The sequence below is a fragment of the Struthio camelus genome, chromosome 3 (assembly GCF_040807025.1).
Source record: "Struthio camelus isolate bStrCam1 chromosome 3, bStrCam1.hap1, whole genome shotgun sequence".
In the NCBI taxonomy this organism is placed as follows: Eukaryota; Metazoa; Chordata; class Aves; order Struthioniformes; family Struthionidae; genus Struthio; species Struthio camelus.
In genome coordinates, this window is record NC_090944.1 from 77,217,037 (window position 1) to 77,231,279 (window position 14,243).

The 14,243-nt window shown below is 42.6% G+C and overlaps 1 protein-coding gene across 10 annotated transcripts in view; it reads right to left on the minus strand.

The window, feature by feature from the left end:
* The window catches only part of PLAGL1 (PLAG1 like zinc finger 1), a 49,402-nt gene that overhangs the window by 8,942 nt on the left and 26,217 nt on the right, over nucleotides 1–14,243 (minus strand). For 5 of the 10 annotated variants that reach the window (XM_068938530.1, XM_068938534.1, XM_068938538.1 and 2 more), the window contains 3 exons: nucleotides 3,737–3,892; nucleotides 2,636–2,748; nucleotides 3–152 (listed from right to left, as the gene is read on the minus strand). In XM_068938530.1, coding sequence (XP_068794631.1) covers nucleotides 3–152; nucleotides 2,636–2,748; nucleotides 3,737–3,892 — 419 coding nt within the window. Of the gene's footprint in view, nucleotides 1–2; nucleotides 153–2,635; nucleotides 3,124–3,736; nucleotides 3,893–8,201; nucleotides 8,236–8,317; nucleotides 8,566–14,243 lie in introns of those variants that run through there. The other 5 variants (XM_068938535.1, XM_068938533.1, XM_009673594.2 and 2 more) reach the window with 5 other exon arrangements.

Sequence of the window (14,243 nt, forward strand, 5' to 3'; positions counted from 1 at the left end):
ACCTTAACAGTTGTGAAGTAGACTTCTCCGCAGTGCTGATAAGCCACCAGAGTCTGTTCTTCTTGGTTCCGGGCTAACCGGACAAACATCATCCAGTTTCCACAGTCCTCATTGGGAGTGTCCAGAAAGTACTTCCCTCCATCTTTCAATACCTGAAATAAAGTGGGAGGATGGGAGAAAGAATAAGATAAAACCAAGTCCTGTAGAGAGACGCATTGATTTTACTTTCTTTAATCATGGCTCCCAGTTATTCACCTTCTCCCCCCAGTGATATGTCCTTTGAAATCACGGTTGTTTTAAAATAGATCACTCTTAAAGAATGCCGAGTGCAAAAGAAAGTGAAGAGTGAACACCTTCCAAGGCACTCAGCTACTAAAATAACTGTAGGCCTTTGTATGTATTTCCAGTTTATATTTCATCATTTTATGTTATGTAAAGATAGTGTTACAAGGACTAAGTGCAGGCAGGTAGAAAGATAAGCTTTATGCCTTAATGTATTTCCTGGGTACTCGATAATCTCAAACTTTAGAGCTGTATTAATACTAAGTTTTGCATGGAACAATTATACAACTCGTGTAATAAGTCCAATGAGGTATTGTACAATATAATGGCATTTTAATAGTCATCTCTTTTTCCCTTTAACGATACAAAAGTAAATACAAATGAACAATTGTGCCAGAAAGATCTTTCTTGCTGCTTAACTTCATTCTTTTTATCTTTCTTTTCAACAGAATGCCTATATGAGGCAAAATACTCCAGCTGCAGTGCAAGAAGGTTGCTTCTCTGCAGTGTGTCCTGGAAGAAGGACAGCTGAAGCTGCACAACAGATGTCAGTACTGAAAGTATCTGCTCTGCTAACCATTTAAAAGCTTTTGAGAGTTAACAATTAATTGCAAAGCAAGTGTCATCTCCAGTGCTTTGGGGAACTGTTTTACCTAACTTTGTCACGTTTCCAAGGAAAATACATGCCTGTTGGATGAGCCCTGGTTTGGTCACATATTCAGAATTCTGACAGGGAGAAGTCAAGGCACCTGCTACTCTCTCTTGTCAGAAACGTGAGAAAAGAAACAGCCCATTCATCAGGCAGAGCTACGCGTATCTGAATATACTTTTAAACAAACTGGGCTGATAGAGGATAGGGTGTGGTTTACAACGGCTTGGTGAAGAGGAAGAAACTGGCTTAGGCCATCCACGCTCACGAGCTTATTAGAGATAGGCATTCTCTGTATTTGTAAGTATTAAAGTGTCTCATAAGGACTGAAGAAATTTAGTCATGGGGAAGGACAAATGCTCTTTGGTGCCAAAATCTCTTGAAAATCCCTCAGAAGGATAGCGTTGCTTTGCTGGCAGACCATTCATATGACCTCCACGAGCAAAGGCTGTCTAAAGTGACTACTGAATCTACTACTTTTGTTCTCAATCAAAATTAACAGGAGTCGTCGGTCTCTCCGCCTGCCTTCTTCCACAACAGACAGCCTTTCCCAGGCCCCAACTCCTGCAGAAAACGTGAGTGAAGACATTCAGTGTGGGCTCTGCGAGGACTGAGAATTGCCGGGGACTCCTGCAGGGAGCTTTGGCTGGACTATGGACTCAGTAAGACAGAGTCCAGGCACAAGCGGGCATCCCTTCAGTGATGTTTCCTTTTGATCACAGACATGCTCAGGAGGGATGGACTTCCTTGGCCCAGCTGAAGGGACGAACGTAACCAGACAACCAGACCCATGCAGCAGCGCACACAGGCCAGGGTTTGGTGGATTACAAGAAACTGTCACTCCCAAGAAACTCCTGTGGGAAAGGATGCACATGCAGACATACCTAAGCTAGGCTGGTCCTGAAAGAGGTCTTTATTTGTATTAGATGAAGAACAAATAACAGTGCCATGGCTCAGATGGGACTATCAGTATCTGAACAGGCAGCAAAGAATAGTACCAGTCCTAAATAACAACCTGTCTGAAAAAATTCAGTACTAAGTAACAATCTGTCAGAATAAATTGAGTTCGTACACTGTATGTCAAAGTTTATATATAATCACATTATTGAGAAATGTTTCTTCATCCCTACACTGTTCTTCCCTACTAAGCAGGTACCTTAGTGAATATTTATTTCTGTCACTATTGTTAACTCAGTGCACAAACTTAACCCTTCCACCAGGAAGGGAGTTAAGCCAAAATCCTTTTGTTTTATTTGTGAAGATAGTACCACACTTAGATAGCCATGCCCTGTGAAAAGTTTATCAAGATCTGTTAGACCAATAGGTAAATCACCCTGGAAGTAGTAAAACATTTCTCCTAGAAAGTAAATAGGCAAACTTCTAAAAACACAGCATTGAGGGACATTTTGGCGCTTTAGCGTATGCTGGGCAACCTAATAACATGACTTATTTCATTATATACGTACAGATCAGAAGTATAATTAATTAACTAGATTAGAAGGCAAATGCCCAGTTAAATATGCAATGTTAAAGACACATAGTTAGTCACAGGGTTTTTACATAGAAAACTTGGGCAGAAGAAGAAAGTCACTCGTGCTCCTTAGTAAATAAATAAAATGAAAAATATAGCACTGCTCTTCTGATGTAGTTTGAAAGCCAACAAAAAAGTCCTCTGACGCTCAGCAGAGTTTCTGAGTTAGTTACCTGCAGGACTAGCCTGCTCTCATCATAGCGGGTCAGTTTTGTAGACAGTTGACCAACATAAGGACCAAACTGTGTTCTCTTCTGTATTACTTTCTTTGCAAATACTCCAAGGACTGCAAATAGAAAAAGATCAGTCTAAAATTAATATGTACATCATGAATTATGTATTTCCTATATATTTCCAGCTATGAAAACGGACAATAGTCCCAAACACGTGAATATTTCTTCTATACAAATAAACCAGGAAAATAATTCTAATGGCAAGAGTCTGAAAAGGATGTAAATCTTTAAAGAGGCTTTTAAAAAGGGGCGCTTGGATTGAGCATAGCTTGCAAAAATGCCTAAATCCATGACAGGATAATAAAGTGAGAGATGACATGCAACACTCAAAACTGCTGATAAGTCTTCAATGTACAAGCCGATGTTATAGTGCTCTGCTTGTTGACATAATGACAAGGTTGTCCTCTCCCAAACTGAGTGGAGACGACCTATAGAAACACAAAATAAGCTGTCTTACTCATTCTAATTATTCCCCTAGATAATATCAGCGGTACAACACAACAGGCCTATCGCCATTCTCTTTCTGAAATGTGATCTAGGCAGAAGCCAGTTTTACATAGGTAGCTGTGGAAAATCTGCACGCTAAGGGCGTAGCTTCTGTGCTCAAATTTGAGAATTCAAACTGTCCTGCCACCAGAAGGAAGCAACAAAGTCTTTCTACAATGTTACCTGAAGATGCTGCAAAAGGTAAATTAATCCCCTATGTTCTCTGGAGTTTGCAGGGGGATAGGAAGAATGGAGCAGGGAGGTTAGTTGCCATTCTGTTTCTAGACTTTTATCAAATACCGTTTCCTGCCAGTCAAATGTCACACCATCTCTGGGTAATGTCCTGCCATCAGTCTATGCATTGACATTACTGAAAATCAGTCATAAAAAAGAGTGGCTGAATGTAAGCTTTAATTGTGCTCAGCTCAAAATAAAGTAGTCTTCGTACTGGTTACGCCCAATGATACGTCTTAAGCTATTCGTGAGAACAAGCCAGCCTTAGTACTTTTGCCTCCTTTTTTTTTCAAACATGAGAGAAAGAGCTAAAATACTTACTTTGCTGGTTTCCAGCTCGTAGCTCCAACACTCGCAAAGTGAGGTAATGAGGTAGGGTAAGACGGGCTCGGCTAGGAATAACCCTATCTTTAGCCCTGATGAGCGGTCCATGGAGCTTGCATTCTCCTATAAGGCTTTTACCGCAGTCCTCACACCCTACAAACCCAGAATATAGAATCCAGTTACAAAAGATGATATACTGTTCTCCAATTTAGTATTTTCTAATTTTGTCACCTGAGGACATATCTTGAATTACCCATGCTTTTCTTTATAGCACTTCTCTACATAAAGTAGTAGAGAGGTTATCTCTGTTTTGATCTGGTGAGCCAAAACTGAAATATGAAGGTTTGAAATAGAGCCTCCAGTTTTTGCTCTTTCTCCTGTGTGAATTGATAGGTCCTGAAATCCAAAGATTTATACATGTAATTATTCGGAGGCACTGCAAATAATGCCACTGGAAACTAGGACTGCAGCAAAATTGAAGCTCACAGTTTGCACACCTAAAATCAAGGTGTATATGCTCATATATAAACGAGAAGGGCAAAGTTACTAGTAAAAATCAAAGTAACTTGCAGAGATTCAGCGAATCCAAAAAAGATCACTGCAACTGCAAGTGCACACAGCGTTCTCAGTAGAAGACCAGACCCTCGGGGTACCATGAGAAATGAGTTTCCCAGGTCTTAGAGTCACAACTCATGTGGCAATCACGTCAAGGACTGCCTCCTCATACAGCATGCTGCCTATGGAAATAACCAAAAGGAACACACTCTGCGTTTTCTGATCGTCGTTTCACAGTCACGACATTTGCGGGCTGAACACATGACTCATCCAAAGAGGTCATTAATGAGGAACGTACGTCTGCAAATTTTGACTTGCCCCAGCACACCATGACATTTTTGATTGAATCTATCTCAAACCGGTTGCCAGGGAAATGCATATTGAGTAGTGACGCAAATTAGCAGTGATACCCTTTAATAAAAGTCATCCGGACACTGGTGTTACATAGGGTGATGTGAAAAACACGCACAGCAGGTCTTGCACAAAATCTTTTTATAGACTGTAGAAATCAAACTAGTGAGCCAACAGCTCCTTATGACTGAGCTAAAAGGAAAAGCTGATAGCGGTCATCCATGACTACCTTGTCTTGTTTCACTTCTGAAAAGGCTGTTGAGTAAGTTTATTCAGTAACTTACAATAAGCAAAAAAAGAGAAAAGTCAGAAAAGCCAAAAGAGTTCAAGAGAGCCGCAAAAAGCTGTAGCAATGACTGGGGTAGGGGAGATGAGGCTTCCCAACAGATAGGGACCAGCAGCTAAAAACTGGTCAAGGGAAGCCTAAGGGGTCAGCAGGCACCACCCGGAGAGATGTCAGGGAAGAAGGTCTTTGAGAAAGGGCAGTAGCATCATAAATGCACTATTCGGAGCAGCTCCAAAAGATGTAGTTCCAGCCTGTAAACACAGTTGAGCTCTCGATTAAATTACAGGCCTCAAGAGTCCAGCCACCAACCCCCCAAGCAAGTCTGAAGTATTCCTCCTGGGTTCTCTGGGCTCTTTATCAACTGTAACTGAGGAGGCAGGCTTACATGCTGGTCAGGCTACAGACAGCTATATGCAAGGAAAAGCAGAAAGGACTGGTCACAACCAATTTCTAAGAGGTAACATCATTCGCTCTCATCAGTCTTCATTCTAAGAGGCAAAGTACTTTCAGCAAATGAGAAAAATAATTAGAGACTGCAATAGTCCATGCTTTTCACAGATGTTGGGATCGCGCAATAATTTTCTTTTGTCATGGCTCCTGGACCGCACACCTGCACTACCAATAGCCAAAATCTGGGATTCTTTTTTGCTAGTGCCACTGATAAAGAGCACGCTGCTCCAGAGCCATTATATGTTTAGCTCGCTTAAGATACACAAAAAAATACAGCTGCAGAACAATTTTTTCTTGTTACACACTGTTTTATGAGCCTGAAAGTCCTTTATAGCTAGCCTTCTAGGAAAAAAAAAATTCTTGGTGATTTAACTTAACAGGCTTTTAAACAAATTGCCAAAAAACTATGTCTTCTGAGGGCAACAAAGCTATTAGGGGTCCTCCACTGGCTCCCTGAGCTTACCTAGAATAATGGTGACTTTGTTTCAAAGTTGAACACTCCTGCTTGGAGAGTTGCTGCATGCAAACTGCTGAAAAACATTGCCAAAAGCAAAATGGAGACAAAGAACTGCTGTTATAGGGAGGATGTATCTAATCATAAAGTACACGACCTTATCAATCCATGCCATGCCTCTGTGATTCATCACAACTGTGAGCTCCTGAGCCAACCTTTTAGCCGTCCGGGGGCAGTGCCCGCCGAGGAGGCCCCACGGTGGCAGCAGGCTGCTTGCGACACGCGGGAAGGCAGGGCGGGGCTGCTGGAAACTGGGAAAAACGGGCCAAATCTGTCTCTCCTGAGTACGCCCCCAAAATTCAGCCCCAGCACCCCAAGCAGGCACCCTGCTGCCACTCCAGCAACTGATTTTGTTATAAGTTGCAAGCAAGCATGGCACGGCTAAAAGGCTCGCGACCGAATGTCTCTCAGCACAGCGTGTTCAACCGTCACATTGCCACTGCGATTTGCGATAGCCAGCTGATCCAACTCGGCTGACAGGTGGTAGTACCATCCCCACTCGGCGATCCAGTCACTCAGTCATTTGCAACCATGTGAACCTGCCTTTACAAACACAGCTGTAAACTCCGCACCGGTGTCTACACAGGAGGGCGACTTGATTTTGGACTAACAGAAACTTAGCACTCTTGGGGGACAATTAAAAACATGGAAGATGCTGGCTGCAACTGAAAATTATGCTAACACAAAAGAAATCTGTTGACAGAAAGGTGTCTAAATGAGACCTGAAGTCTAAGGATGTCAACCTAGAGGACTTGATAAAGCAACAGGCAATTTCATCATCTTTAACTCATATCTTTTATATTTGAAATGAACGAGTCTCTATATACTTATTATAGCATTAGTCTAGCTATGCTTTAACTTTACTACGATTTTATTTGGCTGTTACTTTTAGTCCTGCAGGTTGTTTTTTTTTTCCTCCTATGAGAGACGTTGAATCCGTAGCCGAAGTTGACAGAAGACAAACACGGCGACACGTTCCCAAAAGAAAGAACCTGTCCCCTACGATCAAGATGTAAGATCTGAAACAATTCCCACGGCACGGGCACTGGGAAGGCACTCCTCCAAAACCAGGGATTGCTTTAAATCAGCATGGGTACTGAACAAGCCATAAAGCTTATGGACCGCAGGGACAGGGGGCTGCACAGATGGCATGCATAAACTGCATGACGAATCCGCTAGCTAGCGCTGAACGAAATTAGCTCCAGAACTGGAAGTAGCTCCAAATTAGGACAGTGCTCATAGTTAATTAGCTTTTCCACCCACTTGGTTGGTATTCTGGCGGCTCAGTACATCTTGATTTACGTGTTTTCAAAGCACCTTGCTAGTAAGGCTTGTGATTCTGCTCTGGTGCAGCACGCTGCATATCCAGAACTAGCTAATGGGATTTTCTGTATTTTATTACATGGAATATGAAAAATTAGTAGATAATTTAACAATTCAACAGGCAACCCGGAATTACATTTACTATGCAGCGCTTCTGACCGCACGCCAGCATGCTACTAGCCTGACTCTGAATTTATTGCACACTAAAAATTGCGGGGTGTACCAGAGACATAGGACTGGTCACTATAAGAAAATCATAACTGCATCCACTGTTTTAGGAATTACCTTGGGGAACGGGGATCTTTGTAATTTTTTTTCCCCAGGAAACTAACAACGCAAAAGCCATCAAGTTCCCTTTCTTCCTTGGAGATAACTACACAACAACTCATGCCCCTTTGCATTTGAATTCTACAGCACAGATGCTGTTACACGAGGAATGTATACATTATTATAGCCCCAGTACGGCACCAGTTTGCACAGCTCACATGCGTTTTATGCCTCCTTCTACCTTGGCTACTTCAGTTAAAAGTAACGATTTCAGCAACAGTCTCAGAACACGCCCTAAGCTGTTCGGAAATACGGAACATTGTTCTGGAAACAACACACGCCTTGCAGTACTAGCACTACGAACGAAATAAGTCTGACAGAAAAATCACTTTGTGATGAAAATTTTTTCCTGCTTCCTCTTAGGAAGTTTAGTATATCACAGTTTCCCCACTCCCTTAAATGATATTTATACAAACAAAATTAATGGATTCCACGTCATGTTTACAGGACAATGTGCAAGCATGCAAGAAAAAAACAGAACTGCCTCTGTTCTTCTGCTTTGCTGCCATTTAAATGAGGAGGAGGCAGCAGAAAGAAATAAAATAGACTCAACACGAATTACAAGCTGTAAAAGAAGCAACATCATGGCATTTCCTGTATCCTTAGAGCACCAGTGCTATACTATACATAAAGATATATATAAGTACAATAGGTACCTGCAGGATATTTGTACATACGTAGCTGCAGGATATTTGTTTGGCCACGTGAGCCTGGCCAAAACGCTGACAGCTCCCTTCCCGGGGTAGGGGAGCCGGCCGGGAGGATCGCTCACCTGCACTGCTCCCCTTGGGCCAGGTCTAGGCGAAAGCTGGCCTCTGCGAGCACCCCACAGGCCACCGCCAGGCCACCTCTGCGGCCACCGCGACTTTCTGCGGCTGGCGCCGGGGCTGCCTACGCTGCTCCTCCGGCCAGCGGCGGCCGCGCCGGGACGGCAGCACGCGTGAGCGGGGCTCGAGCGCCGCGAGCAAACTCTGGTTCCCAAAACAGCGTGCCAGCCCCGCAGACATAAGCCCAGCCTCAGGGGAGAGCTCATTAGCGTGGGCAAGGCGCCACGCGCTGCGGCTGCACAAAGTCCAGGCCCGGAGATAATGGGAGCTATACATAGCTATACAGCAGCGGCAATTGCTGCCACAAGAGCGTGAACATACCACCACTTCTTCAACCAATCAGCTTCAGAACCTCTTTTTCTAAAACCGATTTGCCAAAACCTAGACCCCTATTAGGCAACCTTTCTATATTTTCTCCAACGTCGACTTCGAGGGACTTTACAAAACTTCAGTATTTTAGTGGCTCACAGGCTGTCTACGGCACGACTTACGTGCACTTTGCCTCCAGAAGCAAACCGTTCCTTTAAAATGGCCATTTGTAGTGAAGGTATCCTGAGAGAAACGGTCATTCAGCTGCGCAGTGCTTAAAGTTTGCTGCGCTGTTTTGCGGTATTAGAATTAGCTCTAGCGAGCAAGGGGAACAAAGACCAGCGTACGCAGTAGTCCAAATCCAAGTCTAATTACAATCATAAGATTTGCATAGCAAACAATAGTAATTTATCCCAAAGTTAAACTGCACTGCTCTACTCTCCTTGTTTAGCTTTTATGTGGAGGAACGCTACAGAAACATCTTGTTGAAATATGCTGTGCAATATATATTGCGCTTGCAGTATACGAGTCTTGATTCTTCTTACATAAGAGGACATGAGGTTTTCCTGCTCTGCGGTTTGTTCCCAAGCACTCACTGCTGGAAAAGCTTGAAAAGCTTGTTTCAGAATATAATTTATTTGGCAAAAATTCAAAGTACTCAATTAGCAAACAGTTAATCCCAAGTAGTTTTCCCATTATTGTGGGCCACTGCCACACATTTCCTCTGTAAAAAAATGTTTATGAAAGAAGCCTTACACGTCCTGAGTTTGATGTGGATGTGTAAAGTGCATTTACAAAGGCGTTGAAGCTCCTAGCTAATTAATAATTCTACAATTTATATTTTTGAAAGCTTGAACTCCAGCCATTTAGCAGAATTCAGAGGCTAAGAATTGTATTCAAATCGCATTAACTTATTTGTGATACTTTGTTATGATAAATATTCTACTGATTGATTTTCAGTTTTTAACTGTAATAATTGATCCCTAGTCAAAAATGAAAATAGATGAACATGTCTTCAGTTTCTCCTTTCGGTGTCTCCTCTGTCTCTCAGATAACAAAACCTTGTATTATAAAGAATTAGAACTGTTCAGTTATGCATGAGAAAAGAAAAAAAAAATCAGGAAACCACACTAAGTGGTTTGTGGCTGAGTTTGCAGTCGTAACTGCTCACCCGAGCAAAGACTGCAAACCTGCATATTCATCAATCAGAGCATTATTTGAGAAATATTAATGCATTTTCCATAATCCTACATCCAAAACAACGTCTCAGAAGAGATTTACTTCTAAGCACTTGAAAGCTCAGAGAGCCTTCAGCAGGTTTCACACAGCTAGTTCAAATGTCTTTGACACAAGGGGACCCCACGGCTTCTACCTAGCACACCACCACAGAAACCCTGGGAAACGTGGGCTGAGGGCAGCGCCGGCTCCTCATTAACGCCCTGCGTTGCCAGTTGCCAGCCCAGAGCTGGCAGATGAGCAGGCAAGGGCATCTCAGGTCTTGGGGGAGGTGAGGGGGAAGGAGGAAGAGCCCCGATCTTGCGCAACCGCGAGAACCAACGCCTAAGGCCATTTTGGGGACCCCCACTCCCTGGGGGAGAGCATGCTGGGGGGGGTTGCAAACACCCCCGCAATCGTGCTTAACATAAAGCACATTTATAGTAGCATGGCCTCATTCTACTAAAATGTAAAACTTAAAAAATGAGTTACTATATTTGGAGATAGAAACAGGGAAATAAAACAGTAATGTGCTTTGTTGCTATCCCTTACATTTAGCCACACTGGCAAGCAAGCTAATTCCCAGGAACTAGGATCCAGGACTTCAGATGAGCCCAGTCCTTTGGCACCGTCTTCCAGAAATAGATACTGACCTGGATCAACACTTTTGCTTACAGATCCTCTGCCCTCCTCCTCCGCCCCCACCTGCTTTCCCAGGAAGAAAGACAGTTCTTAGGGAACGCACATCCTTGGGCTTCCTGCAGTCTCCAGCACTGATAATTAATGAAGGCATCCGCTCCTACCTGTCCAAAACATGTCCTGTTTTTACGAAAGGATGCCTTTAGAAAGGACCCAGAGAGGCTTAGCACTTAGCTGGCTATAAAGAAATCTAGGAAAAAATCTTCTTAGAAGACTAAAGGGGGATCTGATCAACGTCTATAAGTATCTGAAGGGAGGGTGTCAAGAGGACGGGGCCAGACTCTTCTCCGTGGTGCCCAGGGACAGGACGAGAGGCACCAGGCATAAACTGAACCACAGGCAGTTCCGTCTGAATCTGAGGAAAAACTTCTTTCCTGTGAGGGTGACTGAGCACTGGCACAGGTTGCCCAGAGAGGTTGTGGAGTGTCCTTCCCTGGAGATAGTCAGAAGCCACCTGGACACGATCCTGGGCAACATGCTCTAGGTGACCCTGCTTGAGCAGGGGGGTTGGACTAGATGATCTCCAGAGGTCCCTTCCAACCTCAACCATTCTGTGATTCTGTGATTCTAACACAAAGCAAACATGCATTTTCCTGACAGGCATGAGTTTAAGTATGTAAACTTTTCAGCACTCCAAAACTATTTGTTATACAAACATATATATGATAACAATGACTATGATTCATTACTAGTTCTTAATAAGGAGTAATCATGACGACAGTCAAGCACATCTGGGAACAATAAAAGCTTTTGGAATGGTGGCCACAAAGTACTATGACAGGCACAGTCAGAAAGAATTCAGCCAGCTTCCCTCCCATCAGCCCCTATGAGGCTTTCGACTGTGGTCTTTCTGCCTTGCAAATTTTACAAGCAAAACAATCTAGAGAATATGCAAGGAGCACACTCAGGCTGTGAAACTCAGAGATGATGCTGCATAGAGCAGCTTCACTAGCTGCCGGTGAAATCTGTGCAGCAAAAGGCACCCCGCTACTCTGGTGTTTCTTGCAGACTTCGCAGCTAGGATTAAAAAAGTTACCTTCCCGTTTTGAACTCCTAAAAGGACAGTAGCTTATAGGACTTCTCTTTAAACTTAAAGGAAAAAAAAACAGCAGGGAAAGTATAGAGGTGTATTTATCACAGTTTAACTTCACTCTACAGTCAGAGCAACTAGTTTATCAAAGTCCTTGTTAGATTCATTTATCTGAAAATGACTTGAGATCAAAGCATTGGTTGACTGAAAGCTATGTAAAAAAATAATCTCTTTCTGGTTATTTTCAGGACTAAAATGCACGTGTCACATTTCTGGTACACCACATGGTTTTTGGTTGCTATCAGAATCCATATACATAATGGGTACAATTCAGATGAAGTCACTTCCTGTAGTTTACATGTAATAGTTTCTAATCAGCATGAACAAAGAGACTTCTCTCATTGCTGAAAGCTGAATACTTTTCAAACAATCAAATTGAAAAATGCAGTTTGATTTTTCAGGTTTTTTTTCCTTCTCTCCCCCTCCCTCTACTGGCTTGGCATGAAGTCATATAAAATTAGTTCCAGAAACAGGGAAGGAGGCTAACAGCAAATTCACAGAAACAACTGCCATTTTTTATGAGAAACAGTCTCAGTTAGCATAGCCTGGTCCCACAAAATGCACAGCAAAAGCCAAACCTTCCTGTTGCACTCTCTCTCTCTCTCTCTCCCCCATATCAGTCAGCAGCAGCTGTTACTGGTGCAAGATGGCATCTCCCAGGTGCAACACCTTCTTCCGTTAGTTCTTCACTAGCACCGTCCAAATTGTACTGCTTTAGTACAGCAGACAGCAAAACTAAAATCCCATGGGCCATAGAAATTCAGGCGATCATCAAGAGAGTCATATTCAAACTGCTTGTAAGCAGCATGTGGCCCATGGGCCACATTTTGGTCCCCCTAATCTACACCTCTGACAGCAGATGTTTTACCTCGTGCAGCAGAAAATGTTTTAATCGGTGGCAAGCATGTTTTCTTTGGGGGAGATTTTTGGCAGGCTGGTTGATTTATTTTACTGTCAGATTTTTAATGGCTAATGCTTACGCTACCGTTGTAATTTAACAGAGACACCACTGGCCAAAAAATATGTGCATATGTCTTCCTGAATGCATGTACATATAAATATACATGCACACATCCACATACACTGTAACAAGAGTGTTGATACTGCTGACAATTTTATTTATGGCTGCTCAACACTGTGGGCTCAGTCCTGATAAATGACACGCAGAGCTTCTAATGGCTAATGCTTAGTATTAATTAGTTGAAATAGTTCCAGCAATTGCAACAATTCCTTAAAAGGAAACCTCAGACTGGGTCTCTCTGTCCTTTACTCAGACACATACTGTCATGAAACGTTTCACTGAACTTGGTCGATATTGGCCACCAAGTTCAGATCTCATCTGGAGGAGACTGACGAACAGCTTGGCCATAAAGCTTTCTCTCCTTCGGAAACCAGCCCAAACTGATTCTTGTTTTCACATTTGTCCTGAAACTTTCAATATCAACTTGCAGGAATTTTCACATCAAAGATGCTAGTGACTGGAACATACTTCCAGTTGATCATTGACAGTAATCCTCCAGTATCTAATACATTTTTATATAAAGCTAAATACCTCCATGGACACTTTGGAGAAGGAAAAACTGGTTTACCGCAAAATATAACAAGGAGGTTTGGCACAAGAGAGTGAAGGGAAGCTGTACTTATCCTGCCGTTGGACAACTTCTACTTTCCCACTTAACAATTCAGATCTCCCATCAGTGTTCCAGTGTACTCAAAAGAAGGAAAAAAAGGTTAATGCTGTTTTGAGCTAATGAATCCTAAAGCATCTATTTACAACACTGAAATATATTATAAGGGTCCTCTATAAAAGCACTACTTTTCTAAACGGAAGGTCATTAACAGCTTAGCAGAACAGCTTTAGCCTTTACTACAAATCTCTTCAATAACAGAGGGCACAGCCAACAATTTCAGTTATGGCATTAAATGTCCACTTGTCTGATTTCTAGAACATGAAGGATGCTTGATTTTCCAGTTTTTATTCAGGCTTAGTTCCCATTAAATGACTGTGAGTATCTTTTCAGGACTGGCCTCTAAAGTCTCAGTCCTACAACTGGTCCTAGGTATCCACACATTCACTTCTCCACGTGAACTTCCTTTATTCATAATGTGACTACTCACACAGCCAAAGAGCTAAGTGTACAGACAGGTATCAGCAGAATTGGGTCCCATGTGTTTTACACTGCGCTTCTACTCCCAAAAGCTTTAGCCTGTTCCATTTAACTGCAGCTGCTTCTAAAGGCTCCAACCTACTTGCAGAGCGAGAAGCGAAAACGTGAGCATATTTTAAGTTAAACTCCTCACCCTCTAGAGGCAGAAAATACAATGTCTTTGCAGATGCTGTAGCTTGAAACGTACAAGCAAAAAGGTGGACTCCGATCTACAAATTAAGATGTCTGATTTGTACAGCCTTAATTTAGATTCAGATTTTTCCCCATGAAAAAATGGGAGCACTCTAAACTCCATCTAAAATATTTTCATGAACCACCAGCAGAGAATGCACTTCATTTGTACTAAATATTTGAGAAAAAATGCCCTAAATTGATATTAAAGATCAATAC